This window comes from Hyperolius riggenbachi, chromosome 6 (assembly GCF_040937935.1).
Source record: "Hyperolius riggenbachi isolate aHypRig1 chromosome 6, aHypRig1.pri, whole genome shotgun sequence".
In the NCBI taxonomy this organism is placed as follows: domain Eukaryota; kingdom Metazoa; phylum Chordata; class Amphibia; order Anura; family Hyperoliidae; genus Hyperolius; species Hyperolius riggenbachi.
In genome coordinates this window covers 166,768,484-166,788,504 of record NC_090651.1, presented here as the reverse complement: position 1 = coordinate 166,788,504, position 20,021 = coordinate 166,768,484, and the positions used below count along the sequence as shown (strand labels likewise).

Here is a 20,021-nt window from a genome sequence, read left to right as displayed (position 1 = left end):
GTCACATAAGCGCCGCTGCATCAGCCCACAGCTGCCCGGCGGAGACACAGAATGCATTGTTAGCCTATAGGCCCAAGCTGACAGCCTTGGCCCAGTAAGGTCACCCGATGGATCGGTTCCCGATCCCAGTAGGGTTACATCAGTCTAGCATGTGTGCAGACCTTAAATAGGCACAGATTGTCTAACCTTTCTTGCCAAGTGAGATTTTCCATCCCTTTAATTAATTTAGTTGCCCATGTTCTAAAACTTCAATGTGTTTCCTGTAGTGTGGCGCCCAAGTGATTTTACAGAGGAAGCACCGGTAGTTATCACTAGCATATCATGACAGAATACGGTTTCTTAACCTCCTGAGCGGTCTGGACGAGCTCAGCTCGTCCATCACCGCCGGAGGCTGCCGCTCAGGCCCTGCTGGGCCGATTTTTATCAAATAAAGTGCAGCACACGCAGCCGGCACTTTGCCAGCCGCGTGTGCTGCCTGATCGCCGCCGCTCTGCGGCGATTCGCCGCGAGCAGCGGCGAAAGAGGGCCCCCCTAGCCGCCTGAGCCCTGCGCAGCCGGAACAAAAAGTTCCGGCCAGCGCTAAGGGCTGGATCGGAGGCGGCTGACGTCAGGACGTCGATGACGTCACTCCGCTCGTCGCTATGGCGACGATATAAGCAAAACAAGGAAGGCCGCTCATTGCGGCCTTCCTTGTTTATTCTGGGCGCCGGAGGCGATCGGAAGATCGCCTCCGGAGCGCCCTCTAGTGGGCTTTCATGCAGCCAACTTTCAGTTGGCTGCATGAAATAGTTTTTTTTTTATTTAAAAAAAACCCTCCCGCAGCCACCCTGGCGATTTAATCAGAACGCCAGGGTGGTTAAAAGGGGTACTATAGTGAAAATTATGCTGTTCCATTATCCCCAATTATTTAATATGGACAGCATACATTTCACCATAGACCTTGTGTTAAAAAAATAGCTCCTAACACCACACTATTCCCCTATACAACTGAGCTGCGTCATTACATCAGCTCTTGCGACATACTGCTCTCTGCTATACTGCTAGCAGATACGCCCCTGCTGATTTATAATGCAGCTGGCTCACACACACACACTACAGAACCCAGCTGTTGCTTTTCATTTAACCAATCCGATCAGATTAATGAAATCGATCCGAATATTGGATAGATTTCATAAATTTGATCTGATTGTTTAGAAGATTTTTGTCCATTAGTGGTCCCAAACTAATTTCCGATTGTTCATACAAAGAATAGTTTGTAAACTATCGTTCAGTAAATTGCATTGTTAGTGGCCACCTTATCATCTACTCTTTAAGACCAGGAAATTAACCAAACTAGGGGATTGCCGGTTATCTTCCCTCTCCCTCAAGCAAAAAAATAAAAATGTATTCTTCAAATTATGCAATTATCCACTTGCCCACCAGGGGCGTAGATATACGTATCGCCCCGTCGCTGTCCACCCTCCCGCTAGCTCTTGTGCACACCGCCGCCCGCTTGCCCGGAGATCAATGAACGGGAAAAACCATTCCCGTTCGTTGATCTCAGCCCCCCAGCAATGATCGGCTGCTTCTATGAGAAGCAGTGCGATCATTGTAAATAAAAAAAAAAAAAAAAAAAAAAAAAAGTTTACCAGCCTCCCTGAACTTCCTACGCTTACAGGACGCATGCACACAAAAGTACTGTGGCCATCTTGTGGCCAAATAGTAAAACTACATCCAAAACATTTTTCATATATAAATACCTAGTTTTACATTATAAAATTAACTCATTACCTCCCACACACCCCAATTTTATTTTTTTTTTGTAATTAAAAAAAAAAAATACATAAATAGTTACCTTAAGGACTGAACTCTTTAAATATTTATGTCAAGAGGGTATAACACTGTTACTTTATAAACTATGGGCTTGTAATTAGGGATGGACGCAAAACTGAAAAAAATGCACTTTTATTTCCAAATAAAATATTGGAGCCAAACATTGTGATAGGGACATAATTTAAACGGTGTAATAACCGGGATAAAATGGGCAAATACATTTCATGGATTTTAATTACAGTAGCATGCATTATTTAAAAACTATAATGGCCGAAACATTTTTCCTATTTTCCCATTAAAGTGAACCTTAAGCCTGTTAAAAAAAAAAAAAATGAGATTAACTCACCTGGGGCTTCCCTCAGCCCCCAGAAGCCGATCGGTGCCCTCGCAGCTCCGGTCTGATGCCTCTGGACCCGCCGGCGAACACTTCCGGTTTGGCCGTCACCGGCCGACAGGCATGGGAACGCGAGTGATTGTTCGCGTTCCCAGCCTGTATATCGCCCCCTTTGCTGCTATTGCGACCTACTGGCCGCAATAGCAGCATAGGGGGCGATATACAGGCTGGGAACGCGAACAATCACTCGCGTTCCCATGCCTGTCGGCCGGTGACGGCGAAACCGGAAGTCGTCGCCGTCGGGTCCAGAGGCATCGGACCAGAGCTGCGAGGGCACCGATCGGCTGCAGGGGGCTGAGGGAAGCCCCAGGTGAGTTAATCTCATTTTTTTTTTTAACAGGCTTAAGGTTCACTTTAAAACACATTTAGAATAATATAATTCTTGGCATAATGTCCCACCTAGAGAAAGCCTAATTGGTGGCGAAAAAACCAAGATATAGTTCATTTCATTGCGATAAGTGATGATAAAGTTATAGACGAATGAATGGAAGGAGTGCTGAAAGGTGAAAAAAAGTGGTTAAGATGCAAATGACAACTGGTATCAGGAAGGAGCGGATGAAGCCAAATCATTTGACCAAATGCAGCCAATACCCGGCAGTTGAGTTGTAAAAAAAACAAACAAAAAAACTACAGTTTCCTTTAGGAATCATAGGTGCCTGAGTGTTGTACACAGACATCTGCAGTACAATGCACTGTAACCTTGACACTAGTCACTACACTGAATAGAGTAGAAAAAAAAATTAATGCAGCTAATGTGATATCAGATTACAGTACACATTGTGTTAGTGGAGAACATAAGACATTGCTGTGGGTGCAATTTCTGACATCTTTGCTTATTGCATCCCAATTGTGCTGCGATGTAATGCACAACATCATACAAATGGGCGGAATGAGCCAATAAAGCACACACGTTATATTTTCAGCTCCAAAGATAAATTTCACTGCTGGCAAAATCTATCGGAAAGGTTGGATACATTTAGTCAGAAATTGAATGGTGTGTGGAAGGTTGTATAAAAGTCATTTGACCTAATTTTAAAGGTCTTACGAGGCAAAAATGGTAAGTTTTATCCACAGAGGATGCCATCCGCGTCCTCTGTTTCATTTCGCCGTGGTGTCTTTCTTACTTTCACACTGGAGGTCGGGACCTGACCAGATCCCTCGGGTCTTCTGCATCTACCCCATTAAAGATAGCTTCCAGGTCCTGCCGCGCCTGCGTAGTTCTCAGAGCCGCGTGTGCGGCTGCTCAGCTCTGAATCTTCCTCCAGTCCCGTCATGGCTCCCGGCAGTCTCTTGGACGTGGCAAATGCAGACGAACCGAAGGATCGGGTCGACCTCAGGGTGAAAATAAGAAAGACACCATGGCGGAATGAAACAGAGGACGCGGATGACTTCCTCAGCGTCCTCTGTGGATAAAACTTGTAGCCAGGTAGTTAACTTTTTTTCTTTTTTTTTTACCATTCTCGCCTCATAAATCCTTTAAGTATACATTCAAGAATAAAGAAGCTTGTTTGTCAAAGTGACACATTAGATAGAATGTATTTATTTCACTGTGATAAATGTAGTGTTGTTGATTGAAATAAATGAGAAACAAATTTGTTTATGTAAGGTAGGTAGAAAAAAAAAAAAAAGTCTTGTAAAAGTAATACCTTTTAATGGGTAACTGATAAAGTTAAATTATGCAAGCTTTCTGGGATGTAGTCCCCTTCTTCAGGCATATTTCCAGATGTTAGCTGAAGTAAAGCACTGATGCAGCTAAATAGTAAACACGTAGATGGCAGTTGTGTTGGTTATGGTTTAGCAGTTAAATGTCAGGTGATCAGCAGACTGGAGCCATTGAGTTCATGCAAGCAAACATGAAATCTAGCAGGTTTCATGGAAGTTTAACCACTTAAGCCCGAAGGGTTGAAATTTTTTTACATCCGAGCAACTTTCACCCCCATTCATTTGCCAATAACTTTATCACTACTCATCACAATTAATTGATCTATATCTTGTTTTTTCCGCCACCAATTAGGCTTTCTGTGGGTGGTATATTTTGCTAAGAGCCACTTTACTGTAAATGCATTTTAACAGGAAGAATAAGAAAAAAATGGAAAAAATTCATTATTTCTCAGTTTTCAGCCATTATAGTTTTAAAATAATACATGCCTCCATAATTAAAACTCACGTATTGTATTTGCCCATATGCCCCGGGTATTTCACCGTTAAAATTATGTCCCTATCACAATGTATGGCGACAATATTTTATTTGGAAATAAAGGTGCATTTTTTCCGTTTTGCGTCCATCACTGTTTAGAAGCCCATAATTTATTAAATCATATTGATATACGCCTTTGACATGCATATTTAAAAAGTTCAGACCCTTAGGTAACTATTTATGGTTTTTTTTTTTTTAATTTAAACTTGTATGTGGGTATTTTTTGGTGTGGGAGGTAAACAGGTTTTTTTTTTTTTATATATATTTATATGTTTATTTTTAAAACTTTTTTTTTTAGGTGTAATTTGCTATTTGGCCACAAGATGGCCAGAATCAAAAAGTCCTGGGAGCGATCGACCTCGCTCCCAGGCAGAAGAAAGGAGACCAGAGCTCAGAAAAGCCGCAGCGTAAAGCCGCAGCGTCTGAAGAGACGCTGTCGGCTTTTCTCCGGGGGGGTCCGATCAGCGAAAGGGATTTATAATCCCTTTCACTGATCGGTGGGCTAGCGGCCCAACTGGACGAGAAATCTCGTCCAGTTGGGCTTAAGTGGTTAATGTAAGGAACATTTTCTAAGATTGTTTGTGTTGTGTGCCTTTATACATAGCAGTGATGGCACAGAGCACCCAATAACCATTTATGATTGAAAAAGTATATATTACATCTAATTTAGATAATTTATTTGATCATTTTGTCTTGATTGTGTCAAAATTGAACATATGAGTGTGTACATGGTTTACAAGAGTCTAATTTTTCATTCAAGCAAAAAAACAAAAAAAAAAACAAAAACATTTGAAATTGTCAAATAGGAATTTTTTTTTAATGTGTGTGGCCACCATTAGTGTTTTTAATCTAATGGTTCTTACCTGTTATGGACAGGTTTTGGACCAGTTCTTCTCATGGGGGATCCTAAAGGGTTTTTTTCATTCTTTTACAAGCACTCCCTGGCAAGAAGCTCTACCAAGGTGTTGGACAGTCAGCCTCCTAGCTCATACACTATTCTGGCAGTTGGACTGAGCAACTGCCGTTCAGCAGGTCTTTTTTTTTTTTTTTTATTAAAGAAAACTTAGAGAATCCCCCATGAGGATATAGGCTAGTTCACAAACTGCTTGAAGAGATCCTGTTTGGACTTTGTGAGAGTAAAATAGCCACATGGCTGTATACCATACAGGCTTCTGCCACTTGGGAAGCTCTACTGGGTCACTGGGTTCAGTTCGACTTTCTACTTCGGAGGTGCCACTGTGACCACTACTGCCCCATTCTACCTATACCTGTTCCTGACTCACCGCCTCCCAAGCTCCTGATGATGTCATCACCTGCGCCCTGCACCAATACCAAGGCCAGGTAGATGTCAGGTAGGAGAGGGAAGGGGGAGGTTTGATAGTCAAGGAAACAATGGGATTATCATCCAGCTATGGGGACTTGCCAGGGCGTGATGCTAAAGGCCCATACACACGTCGGATTTCCGCGAACGACTGGTCGTTTGCACGCCCCGTCGTTTGCCCGCTAAATCGGGCGTGTACAGGCTGTCGTTCGCTTGATAAGGGTGAGTTTGAGCGATCCGCCCGGCGGAGCGCTCAAACTCACCCTTATCAAGCGAACGACAGCCTGTACACACGCCCGATTTAGCGGGCGAACGACGGGGCGTGCAAACGACCCGTCGTTCGCGGAAATCCGACGTGTGTATGGGCCTTAAGGTAGTAAAGCCATGAAGTCTGCGGCCTTACTGCCAGACAGAAACACAATCACACATTACAGGGTCTCTTTAAGGCACCTTGTGGTATAGGGAATTAAAAAAAAAAATTATAGTGAGCAGTACTGATTTGCAGACACTGAAATCTATGACAGTCCCCATCCCCCCTCACGTATGTATTAAGTGTGCAAGAAACTTACTGTGCATGAAAATCTACCACGACTGGTGTGTCACATCCAACTACACGTTCTTGAAAGTCATCTTTATTTTGGATATTGAATGTTACTCTGCTTAAGGGAGACGTGCTAATCTCACAAGCAGCATTGTATCCATTAAATGGAGAAAACGACAAAGCTGAGGCATGGATGCCATAATTTTGTGAGGATTTTGGAAGCAGGGCAGAGAAAGTCTGTGCTGGGCGTATTAAGCATCTTCCAGAAAAAGTAAGTAAACGCTTTAAGACCAATCGTTGAGCCATCTGCAAACCAAACAGAATATCACAGAAAAATATATTAGAACAATCCATGTGCTGTATGTTGAACTTAGATTTCAACAATACTGCTCTACGTGCTGTCCTGCCTACTGTCTTAAAGAGAACATGTAACAAAAAGCAGTTCCCCTGGGGGATGAGGCTCCCCCCACTCCCCCGAAGTGTCCCGGAATCCTCCCTCGACAAGCGCTGATTTATTTATCTTGCCTGGCTCCAGCGGGGGCGCTGTTGCGGCTCGCCGCACGGAGATAGGCGAAAATAGCCGATCTTCGTCGGGTCTGCTCTACTGCCCAGGAGACTTGCGCCTGCGCAGTAGAGCAGCCCCACAGTGATCGCTATTTACACCTATCTCCAAGGCGGAGAACCGACACTGCGCTGGAGCCGGGAAGGTAAATATTTACATCCCCGCTGTTCAGGGAGCTTTATCGCCGCCGCCGTGGGACCGAGGAGGACGGGGGAAGCCTCAATAAGATCCGGAGGCTTCCCCCACCCGAGGTGAGTACCCCCCAGGGGAGGTTTTTTTTCGTTACAGGATACCTTAGTTCCTTTAAAGGATACCTTAGTTCCTTAATTAGTTTGGAAGGTGACGCCCTGTGTGTGTGGGGAGGTGCGCATAGGCTTACCGCACCTCCTGTGGCCGGATGTCTTCCTCCGTTCAGCTGTAACTGGCCCCGTTACGGCTTTTAGTATGTGATAATTTTGTTTAGTAATTACCTTATTTTCTATGCATTTTAAAAAAGGGAAAATAAGGGGGAAATATAGAAAACACACTTTTCCTCCATTTACATCAATAATAGCTTTACAATAATTAGCGCTAACTATTAAGTTAACCACTTGCCGACCGCCCACTACCTATGGGCGGCGGCAAGGTTGTTCCCCCAGGACCGCGTAACGCCGATCGCCAGCGGCACCTGGGGCTGCCTCCTCCCCTGGTGGTTACAGTAATCGATCGACCACAAGAGAGGACGGCAGCACTGTGAGTAATCACACACACACACACACACACACACACACACACACACACACACACACACACACACACACACACACACACACACACACACACACACACACACACACACACACACACACACACACACACACACACACACACACACACACACACACACACACACACACACACACACACCCTTAGGCACACAGACCCCCTGATCGCCCACGGCACCCCTCAGAAAGATCACCCCCTCAGCCTACTGTTTGCACCCAATCGGGATGCAAACAGTGGTCTGAGGAGGTGATGAGGGGTAATCACCCATCAATCACCCCGTCACTATCTGTCAACGCTATACTTTAGATCAGGTCCTAAACTGCCCCCTAGGTGCTCCTGATCACCCCCCTATGTACTGTATACATCTCTTCTCCCCTGTAATCACCCACTGATCACCTGTCAATCACTCATCAATCACTCCTTGTCACCAACTGTCACCCATCAGGTCAGACCCTAACCTGCCCCTTGTGGGCATTTGATCACCTACCCACACAGATCGCCCGCAGACCCCCCTGATCAGCTCCCAAGTGCATTGTTCACATCTGTTATCCCCTCTAAACACCCACTGATCACCCATCAATCACCCCCTATCACCACCTGTCACTGTTACCCATCAGATCAGACCCTAATCTGCCCCTTGCGGGCACCCAATCACCCGTCCACACCCTAAGATCACCCACAGACCCCCCTGATCACCTCGCCAGTGCATTGCTTGCATATATTCTCCCCTGTAATTACCTACTGATCACCTATCAATCACCCCGTCACTGCAGGCTCCTGATCACCCCCCCCCCTGTCCTTAGATCCCCCTCTGATCACTCCCCCCCCCCCCCGCCATTGTGTACATATAATCTCCTGGCTGTAACGCTTAATTGTGCTTTGATTGGCTCTGATTGGCTCAATTGCCCTGTGATTGACCTCGATTGGTTTTTGATTGTCCCGTGATTGGTTTTCGATTGTCCCGTGATTGACTTTGATTGCCTCAAATCACTCTTATTGGCTCTGTAAAAGCAAAACAGAGGACACCGAGAGCCCAATAGTGCAGTATTGTCTGGTAAGCTCAATATATAAAATAATGTCAATGTTCTTATACTCACAAAGGTGGGTTACCATCAGGTAACCACTTGACAGGCAGGTGGGGAGTATTAGTACCTGACCCCACTCAGGTATAAAAGTCGCTCTCTGTAGATAGGAAAATGGGGAAAGAACCCCTCCACCAGGGGTGGACTTAATTGTGCTTTAATATGTATGAACAGAGGCGCCAAGCAGAGTAAAGTTTTAGAACATTGTTTTACTTTGCTTGGCGCCTCTGTTCGTACATATTACAGCATTATTGGCTCTGTGTTGCAATTGCCTTGATTGCCCTCTGATTGGCTTTGATTGAGTCTGATTGCCCCCCCCCCCCCCCAGTCACTATCCTAGTGATCTAAAAACAGTGATTAGTGAAAACTGTCACTTTTTTAGTATCACTAGTGTTAACAGTTAAGCCAGTTAGCTAGGCCCCTGTTTAAGTGTCAGCATTGGTACTATATAGTATCTGTAAGAGATCATTACTGATCGCAGTCAGATCTATATTAGGGTCACTAGGATCCAATTTTTTTTTCTGATCACTGCAAAAAACACTGTACAATAGCTGTGGCACTGTAAAGACCAGTTTTGATTTTTTTTTTTTTTATATATATCATCAAAACTCAGCGATCACAGCTTTCTACTCCACAAGTACTCCTTTTGCTAGGTAGGTGCCCTTTTTCCTGGGTAGTCTCAGAGGAATACCCCCTAAATTTAGCAGTCCATGACAAGAAAGGGGTATTCCGATGATGATAAAGCAGAAAACCGAGAGCCCAATATAGTGTAGTATGTATTGAATCAGGGAGTGTAATAAGATGCAAGTATTATACTTACAAACAAGGGTTACCGCTAAGGCAACCACTGTATAGGCAGGTAGGGAGATTAAGCCTGTCCCTACTCAGAACTAAGATGTTGCTCTCTGTAGAAAGGAGAAAAGAGGGTGAACCACCCTTCCACCTGGGGTGGATAAACTTGACGTAAAGGTGTACAGAGGCGCCAACAGAGTAAAATATGCTAAAACATTTAAAATATTCGAGTGGCGGCGGTGGACCTGCCACTCAGAAACAGACATGATGCTGTTCCTTGCGATTCAGAAACTTTATTCACATACTGCTATAAAATACTGCTACGCGTTTTACGGGCACAATCCCGCTTCATCAGGCAATAAACAAAACGGAGTATCACAGCTTTAGGTCCAATAACAGCTTGGCACCTCTGGGAATGTTTTAGCATATTTTACTTGTTGGCGCCTCTACAACTCTACACCTTTCCGATGATCAGGTGTACAGGTACATGGCCCAGTTGGATAGGGACGATTGGGACGACTCATTCGACGAATCTTCTGGGTCAGAGTTCGAACCTGTAGAGAGCAGTGGCTCGCTGACCGATGACGAGGTTGAGGTCCCGGCTAGAGCCAGGTGTACCACACCCCATGTCACTGGACCGCAGGTAGCGCAGGATCTGCCTCAAGGGCAGCAGAGTGGTGCTAGCGCTGGTCTGAGATTTCATGGTGAGGCATACACCAGCAGCGCAGCATCTCCTGGACCTAGCACCAGTACTTCTGTAGACCCTGGTAAAGTGGTGAGCACCAGAATGGAAGTTGAAACTGGTTCGGTGGCACGTGCATTAAGACCCGAGTCGCAGCCACCAAGAAACCGGGCCCGTACTACCCATAGTCTTCCAGAGGTGCCGGCAAATCCCAAGTGGCAATCCCCTGGTTCCACTGCACCCGTACTGTCCCCTTTCACCGCCCAGTCTGGAGTCCAGGTGGAAACAGATAATCTAGGATCGGCCCTAGACTTTTCTCATCTGTTCTTCACCGAGGATCTCTACGACTTAATTGTGGCTGAGACCAACAGTTATGCCACACAATACATCACCGACAAACCGGATACCTACTATGCCCAGCCTTTCCGGTGGAAACCACTCCAAGTTTCAGAACTTAAAACTTTTTTGGGCTTTCACCTTAACATGGGTCTAATCAAAAAGAATGTATTGCAGTCTTATTGGTCTACGCACCCAATATATCACATGCCCATGTTCTCTGCTGTCATGTCCAGGACACGATTTGAGATGATCCTGTGCTTCCTGCACTTTGACAACACAACCTGTCATCAAAGTGACCACCTTGCTTATGATCGGCTCCACAAAATTCAGCCCCTCATAGACCACCTGTCATCCAAATTTGCAGATGCTTATACCCCTGAACAGAACATCTGCGTAGACGAGTCCCTCGTACACTTTACGGAGCGCCTTGGCATCAAACAGTACATCCCAAGCAAGCTCGCCCGGTATGGGGTTAAATTGTATAAGCTCTGTGAAAGGGCCAGAGGCTATAAATCTCGTTTTAGGGTCTATGCGGGAAAAGACTCAAAATTGGAGCTGGTCGGATGCCCTGACTACCTGGGGAGCAGTGGCAAGATTGTGTGGGACTTGGTGTCATATTTGTTCCAGAAGGGGTGCCATCTTTATGTGGACAACTTTTACACAAGTGTGGCCCTCTATCAGCATTTAGAGATAGAAGGAATCCGCTGCTGTGGCACCGCGCGGCCTAGTTGCCGAGGCTTCCCCCAACGGCTCGTTAGTACCCGGCTTGCATGGGGGGGGGGGGGGGGGGGAGAGAGAGGGCTGCCTTGTGTACCGATGACTTGCTCGCGGTGAAATGGAGGGACAAGAGGGACGTTTACCTTCTGTCCACCATTCACACAGACACGACAGTGCAAATTCAACGGGCAACTGAGGTAATCGAAAAACCCCTCGCCCTCCATGACTATAATGCTAACATGGGAGGGGTGGACTTCAATGACCAGATGTTAGGGCCCTATTCAGTTTCCCAAAAAAAACAGACACTGGTATAAAAAAAGCGTCCGTTTATCTAATTCAATTGGCTATTTACAACAGCTTTGTTCTCTACAGTAAGGCTGAGAGAACTGGATCTTTCCTTAAATTCCAAAGAAGAGATCGTTCCGGAACTCCTGTATCCAGGAGGTGCCGTGGCACAAACCCAAAATGCAGTTAGCCGGCTACATGAAAGGCACTACGCCTTTTCCAATTCCAAGTACCCCAAATCAACGCATCCCAAGAAAACGTTGTCGTGTCTGCAGCAGGGCTGGAATAAGGCGTGACACCACTGTTTACTGTCCCACCTGTCCTGGCCAGCCTGGCCTATGCCTAGGGGAGTGTTTCCAGAAGTATCATGAGCAGATACACTTTTAGAGAGTAGGGAACTCCAGACATAGCAGTAGGCACACAAGGGTCTCTGTGCTATTTCACACTGGCGCGATGCGTTAGGGAAAATTGCCTAGCAAAATCCACTTTGCGGTCCCCCCCCTATGCCGGAAGTGCTTGACTAAACGCTAGTGCATGCCTACGTTACTGCGTGGCTTCTCCTGCAATTTGGGTCGGCCCGGAAGTCATGTTAGTCTACGGCGACGCAGTTAATTACCAGGGCTGTGGAGTCGGAGTCGAGGAGTCGTTGATTTCATAAACTGAGGAGTCAGAGTCGGATGATTTCTGTACAAAATCCACAGCCCTTTTAAGTATTAGACTAAGGAGTCGGAGTAATTTTGGGCACCCGGAGTCGGAGTTTCTTAAACTGAGGAGTCGGAGTTGGAAGATTTTTGTACCGACTCCACAGCCCTGTTAATTACTAGGCCGAATGTGATTACTAAGGCAAATGCTACTCTTGCGGTATTCCCTGAAGGACTGTATTGGGCGATGCGGTGCGACCCACCGGATACGCCAATATGTAGTGTGAACCGAGACATCAGGTTTCCAGAGACCCTAATACACAGTGCTGCCAGAAACCTCTCCTTTCACTTAGGACAAAGTGCATAATGTACTTCCCAACATCTCTTTGTGTTTAGGATAAGAACCAGAGGCGCCAAAAAGAGTAAAACAATACTAAGTTTAAAAACTAGGGGTGAGACGTACTCACCACCCTTTCCGCAGACCAAAAGCCAATGGAAACCACAATATTTGGTCAAAAATTCACAATTTATTAGTACTCCCAGGTGCTACGCGTTTCACGGGATTATCCCGCTTCCTCAGGCAATCAAACAGGAGTACAAGCAATTGGGGGTCTGGAGCAAGCTAAAGTGCCTCGAGGAGGCGCTTTAGCTTGCTCCAGACCCCCAATTGCTTGTACTCCTGTTTGATTGCCTGAGGAAGCGGGATAATCCCGTGAAACGCGTAGCACCTGGGAGTACTAATAAATTGTGAATTTTTGACCAAATATTGTGGTTTCCATTGGCTTTTGGTCTGCGGAAAGGGTGGTGAGTACGTCTCCCCCCTAGTTTTTAAACTTAGTATTGTTTTACTCTTTTTGGCGCCTCTGGTTCTTATCCTAAACACAATGCAGTCCACCCGGGGTGGCAAGGATTTTTCCTAATTTCTTCTACAGAGAGCGACATCTTATACCTGAGTGGGGTCAGGTTCTAATTCTCCCCACCTGCATATGGAGTGGTTGCCTAGGGGCAACCCATGTTTGTGAGTATAAATCCGTTTCTATTAATTGTGTCCCTATTCCTTGATATACCACACCATTTGGGCTCTCGGTCTTTTGTTTTTGTCTCTAAAGTGTTCCCAACATCTCTGTGCGATTTGCACATTGTGCCATGGGGGAGGAAAGGTTTGTCCTCGGGAAGGTGAGGGAAAAAGAAAAAAAAAAAGTGTAAGCAAAGAAGTTAATGTTTGGTTCCCAATGTTAAGGTTTGGGTTAAAAATGCTCAATAAAGTTTATAAAAGTTGATGTTAATGAAGTTGAAAATTATTGCTTTGCTGCTTGCTTGGTTTTTTTTCCCCTCTCTCTTTTTTCCATCCATTACCCTTCCAGGTGGACCAACCGACCAACCAGCTGCAGCACTGATGGTGCATCCTGACAGAAGCATTGCGCGTCTGTCAGGTTACACAAAGTTGGTGCGGCAGCACTACAGGATAAGATTTCTCCTCCGCAGTAAAAAAAGATACGTTTGCCGAGAGGCATTAGAGCTGAGGGGCGGTGTTGGAGTTCATATGCTTTGGCAAGCACTTTGTATCAAAAAAGAACTCTGGCAATGATTTATTCATCCGCAGCGATCGATGTGAATGGATAAATCGGGTTTGCCAGCGCATACGAGCTGAGTGGGTTTGGATGTTTTTGGGTGGCAGCTCTCAGATGCCTTCCCCTCTTTTTTGTTCACATTTTTTGGCAGATATTTTTTCATCCACATTGATTGTTTGACGTTCATGTTTCCTTTCAGCCCAGAGTGCATTACCCATATGCCCAATATAAGGAGTATAGCAGAAACTCCTAATACTGGCCATACATGTAATGATTGCGGAGACCCTAAAATGCCAGGACAGACCCCACGAATGACGCCATTTTGGAAAGAAGACACCCCAAAGTATTCCGTGAGGTGCATGGTGAGTTCGTAGAAAATTTTATTTTTTGTCACAAGTTAGCAGAAATTGTTGTTTGTTTTTTTCACAAAGTGTCATTTTCTGCTAACTTATGACAAAAAAATAAAATTTTCTATGAACTCACCATGCCCTTCATGGAATACCTTGGGGTGTCTTCTTTCCAAAATGGGGTCATTTGTGGGGTTTGTTAACTGTCCTGGCATGGGGGGGGTTCTAAATTGTGAGCACCCATGTAAAGCCTAAAGGTACTCGTTGGACTTTGGGCCCCTTAGCGCAACTAGGCTGTCAATCTATCTCTGTAAATGGACAATTGTCCCAGCCAGCATGGGTATGTGTAAAAATACACCCCAAAACACATTATGCTACTTCTGAGTATGGCAATACCACGTGATACTTTTTTGCAGCCTAGGTGCGGTAAGGGGCCCAACATTAAGGTACGGAGGACACTGTCCGCGCCCTCCGTGCCGTTCCGCCGGGTCCCCGCCGCTCAATAGCCCCCCGGGCAGGCTCCCGACCTCACGGCCCAGGTCGGGCTCTCCTGCCTGCACAAAGATGGCCGCATGAGCTGGCCGCGACTGCGAAGCTCTAGGGCCAACCCCCCGATCCACGCTATAGGAAACCGCCTATAATCGGGGGGGGGGGGGGGGGGGGTGTTGGCCCTAGAGCTGCACAGCCGCACTCGCGGCTAAGCGGACTGCGCAGCCGCGGCCAGCTCATGCGGCCATCTTTGTGCAGGCAGGAGAGCCCGAGCCGGCCCGTGGGGCTATTGAGCGGCAGGGACCCGGCGGAACGGCATGGAGGGCGCGGACGGCGTCTTCTGTGCTTTAAAATAGGATGCAGGTAGTTAACTTTTTTTTATAATTTGGCCACAGAAGTCCTTTAAGTGGTTAAACCCACAAATTGTATTTTCTTATTCATCTTGGTTATTACAACGTTTAGATTATGCTCCTAGTACAATGTATGGTGAGTGACAATATTCTATTTGGAAATAAATGTGTCTTTTTTCTGTTTTTTTTTTTTTTTTTCTTTTTTGCTTCCTCATTGTACACTATTGATGATACTGACCTTATTTCCACAAATAATAGTAAAAAGCCAAGTTCCTAAGGTAACAATATACAGTATGTTTTTCTTTTACAGTCTGTCACTCTGCTTTCATTTTACAAGTCTTTTATTTTCATACAGAATATGTGAAAATTGAATTGCTTTTGATTCAGTTTGTGACTAAAAAGAATACACAAGACATAGGCCTCACTCCTAAAACTCTCTCTATTCTACTACTTATCATGCTTAAAATGTTTGTCTCTTGTAATTTTGCTAAAACTTTTGATAAAAATAATATGAATTAATAAATAATCATAATTCATCATAAAACGTTTGATCATAATTTTGAAAATGACTTTTTATGTTTCATTGAGTTTGTTCCTACCTACAGTGGTTTGCAAAAGTATTCAGCCCCATTGAAGTTTTCCACATTTGGTCATATTACTGCCACAAACATGAACCAATTTTATTGGAATTCCACGTGAAAGACCAATACAAAGTGGTGTACACATGAGAAGTGGAATGAAAATCATACATGATTCCAAACATATTTAAAAAAAAACAAAAAAAACTGCAAAGTGGGTTATTTTTTATGTAAAGACACACCAAAATGTTTTCTACAATTCGTCACAAATAAAATTATACCATGTGCCTAATTTAGTAACAAACTGTTGGTGCACTCTCCACAATCACACTTGACAAATGTATCCGTCCAGTTGTCTTTAAGTGGTTAAGGACTAAAGTATCATTTAAAGCAAACCTGAACATAAAATACATTCATGAGGAAACTAATTGTAGGTGTAGTAGTAAAAGTAAATAGACCTTTCCGGCACTCTTATTATTACCGTAGTTAAAAGTAAACTGTGCAACTCAGCCGAGTCACACACTTTACGGGGCTGAAAGCGGCAAAATGGAGGGGACCAGCAGGACATCGAGGGAACAGACGGACTACAGAAACCCCAGGTAAGTATGAATACTTTTGCTATAATTCTCTCAGCACACCTGAACTGAGATTGATTTGAGGGTGTACATTAAAGCTGACCTGAACTTAGAACTACCTCCCTGCTCTAACAGATAAGAAACAGCATAATAACCTTTAAATAAAAACATTTGTTACAGCTTACAGAACTCCTGCAATAAATCTGCAGTGTGCCTTCTTTCTGGTTTCATGGAAGCAGAGAAAGTCTCTGGTGGGGCTGCCATATTGTATTCTGCACATTCTAAAAAATGACTGTCATCTGACACTTTCTTTTTTAACTTTAAATAGTTTATCATTGCCTCCAAGCTGAAATTAAATGGTTTACATTAGAATAGGTCAGCAAAGTAAAAGGACACCTGAAGTGAAAGGAATATGGAAGCTGCCATATTTTTTTTTCCCTTTTAAACAAAACTACAGGGGTTGGACAAAATAATGAAAACACCTTAAAAAAGAGACAAAATATATTTTAATATGGTGTAGGTCCACCTTTTGCGGCAATTACAGCCTCAATTCTCTGAGGTATTGATTCATACAAATTGTGAATCATTTCCAAAGGAATTTGTAAGAGATTGCGGAGAAGCCGCCGCGCAGACTGGCGGCGAGGCGGCTGATTCCGCGACCAGCGCGGCGGTTTGCACGCAGCAGCGTGCGTCTGAGGTGGCTGGGCCTGTTAGTACACACAGACTGAGGAATACGCGCGCTGAGAGGCAGAACCTTTATGCCAAACGAGGAGGGATCAGCTGACCAGGTTGGTCAGCTTTTCCCAGAACTAGTGGCCATTGGTTGATCAGCGGTGGGTGGCGCCGGAGAGCGCCGCTCTATATATACCTATTGCTGGTCAGTCTCAAGTTGTCTGCCGTTGCGAACACTTCTGTGAAAGCACTCAGACCATAGTCAGATCCCACAGTGTGTTTGAACCAGGAGGACCTGGGAATTCACACTGAGCCAGATTACTTCTGTATTATCATTGTTATATTTCAGACTAGTTCCAGGGTGTCGAGACCACGGACCTCACACCCAAGACTAGGCATTGTTTGATATCTGTTATGACCTACTGCATTCCTGACTATCCCTCTGCTTTCTGATTCGGTTCCTACGCATATCTGATATCCTGTTGCCAATCCTGCCTGCCCCTGGTTACCGAATCAGCCTTCTGTCTCTGTACCTTATCTGCCCGTGTGTTGCTGACCTGGCCTGCCCGACCTTGAGAGCTATCCCTCTCCATTGAGAGATTAGTTCCCAGACCTGCTTGTGACGCCCACCTTCTAGGTGTCACTTAGCCTCAGGGCCTTCTGCTATTCAGCCTGGGGCTTCACCCCTTTGGACGTCCCGGGCTGCAGCAAGGTCTTTGCACTTCTCTGAGGGAGGTTACTCCCATACGGCCAAAGACCACCTGCTCCTCGGGTGGTCCCACTCAAAGTCATTACTGTTGCACCAAACACTCACATTACAGCGGTGTCCAGAGGTTAGCCATATCTGTATTATTGGTGATTCTGCAGATCATTAATAATCAGATCTATCTATCTATCTATCTATCTATCTATCTATCTATCTATATTCTTGGTGATACTGCAGATCACCAATAATCAGATTCTCTCTGTGTGCTGACACCGATCGTTACAGAATTTTAGCTCATTCTTCAGTTTAAACACCCTCCAGTTCTTTTAGAGTCGATGGCAGCAGAAATCGACTTCTTACTTGAATCTCTAATAACGACCATAAATGCTCAATAATTTTGAGGTCTGGGGATTGTGGTGGCCAGATGAAATACTCAACTTCATTAGAATGATCATCACAGAACCCCTGCCATGTTTGACGGTTGGGTGAAGGCAGTCTGGATGAAATGCTTCTTTCGGCTGTCTCCAAACGTACACTTGGCCGGAGGTCGGAGATAAGGTAAAACGATGATTCGTCAGAGAAAAATTACATTTTTCCACTGCTCGAGTGACCAATTCTGGTGGTTTCTATACCACTCTAAACACTTAGAAAACCTCTGCTCTCAAAGACAAATGTTTCAAATTGCACAAATCTGGATTCCACGGAAGAACTGCATCTCCAGACAAACAGTTTTTGTGGAAACTGGGTTCTGTAGGTGTTCATTCAGCTCTGCAGTGATATTAGGAACCGTGGTCTTGCAAGCTTTTCTAACAATTTGATTTAGAGTCCGACGGTCTCTCTCAGACAACTTCGACTTTCGGCCACAACTGTGTTTTGCTGAGGACATTTTACCTTCTCTTTCAAAGGCAGTCATTACTTTTGAGACAGTACCTCTTGAAATGCCAAGCATTCAGGCAGTTTCTGTTACAGTAGCACCTGCCATACGAGCACCAACAATTTGGCCTCTTTGAAAGTCTAAGAGATCTGCCATTTTTATAAATAAGCAATTTTGGTTTGGTTTAAATGTGTAAAAAAACTATTATTTTAATTAACTATATCAAATGACAAAAATAAAATTAACATATGTCAAGTTGTGATTGCTTAAAACATGTTCAAAGATTATGATGCCAAAATGTTAGGCGTTTCCATTATTTTGTCCAACCCCTGTAGTTGCCTGACAGTCTTGCTGATCTTTCTGGCATCAATAGTGTCTGAATAATTTACCTGAAACAAGCATGCAGAAAATCCAAACATCTGATCTGCATGCTTGTTCAGGGTATAAAAGTATAGCGGTGGAGAATCAGCAGGTCAGCCTCGCAATTTGCATGGTTTAAAAGTAAATACATATAGCAGCCTCCTTATCACTATGACCTCAGGTGTCCTCTAAAGAAACTGTCAGAAGGGTAATACAGATACCAAGTGCTCCTGTTCTACTTATTCTTCCTTAACATACTCAGCCTATGGGAGCCGGACAGCCACATAAAAATGCGCCACAAGCTGGGTTGTAGCTCTTTGACCATATGCTGGACTATTGGCACCAAGTTTTAATAATCATATAATCTCTCAGAATAAGCTGAAAGCAAGATTGGAACAAGCTCCACTGTAGACATCAATTCAAAAATGATATGTGTGCAGCATAAGCTGTAAGACTGAGCAATGAATAATACATCTGGACAGCATACTGTAGAAGATAAGATTCCCTTTGTGATATTCTGAATTAACCACGCCTGAACGAAGTTTGAATATAATAGCAATAGTGCCCTCTAGTGTAAAATATATCAACAGCTACATCTTTGTTAAAGAGGAGCTGTTAGGTATAAGGTCTCAGAGAAAATAAACACATATATCAGTAGCTAAAGATTGGCTGTACTTACATTACATATGCATTTCACTGTCCACGTTTGGATTTCACAGAATTTTTATATAGTATATGCAGAGAATGATGCTCCTGACAGCCCATGGCAGGTTCCATGTTTGTGAAGCCAAATGTGTCGTCATGTCCTGCCTGCTTCTGATCACAGAGGAGCTAGTACAGAATAACACAGTGTGCAGTGAATATTAATGAGCCATGTGGCTAGGAACAATAGCGGACTCCTGCAGTGTAATCTGCCCAGGAGATTTATCTGTGCTGTGGCTGGACTGCGTTAGAAGCTGCTGAAACTTGATCCCGTCTTCTCCTTAGCAGCCGAGGGGAGGGCCCCAGAATGCTTTGCAGTATGGAATGCGGCTTGCGTCCTCCTTAGGAGCTTAACTGCTGATAAGCACACATTAAATGTAAGAGAGATCTTTATCTTTAGTAATGTCTTTTTGGCTTCTGTCTAAACTGTTTAACACAGGAGAATAGAGGTTTAAATTAGCTTCTGCAGCCTGACAGTTACTCTTTAACATTACTCTTTCTCATTATAATGTCAACCAAAATGATCTTTCATGATCATTTCAAGTAAGCGATACAGATCCCTGAAGTGTTTGCTTGACTGTCTGATGGGCAGTATGTGCTGTCCTACAGAAAGGTGGGAAAGAAAGAAGGAAGGAAAGGTGGTGTCCCAACAACTATAATAGCAGCT

At 44.6% G+C, this 20,021-nt stretch overlaps 1 protein-coding gene across 3 annotated transcripts in view; it reads right to left on the bottom strand.

Moving 5' to 3' along the window:
* The window catches only part of TXN2 (thioredoxin 2), a 38,019-nt gene that overhangs the window by 9,018 nt on the left and 8,980 nt on the right, over positions 1-20,021 (bottom strand). For all 3 annotated transcript variants that reach the window (XM_068240183.1, XM_068240184.1, XM_068240185.1), the window contains exon 2: positions 6,294-6,571. In XM_068240183.1, coding sequence (XP_068096284.1) covers positions 6,294-6,571 — 278 coding nt within the window. The remainder of the gene's footprint in view (positions 1-6,293; positions 6,572-20,021) is intronic.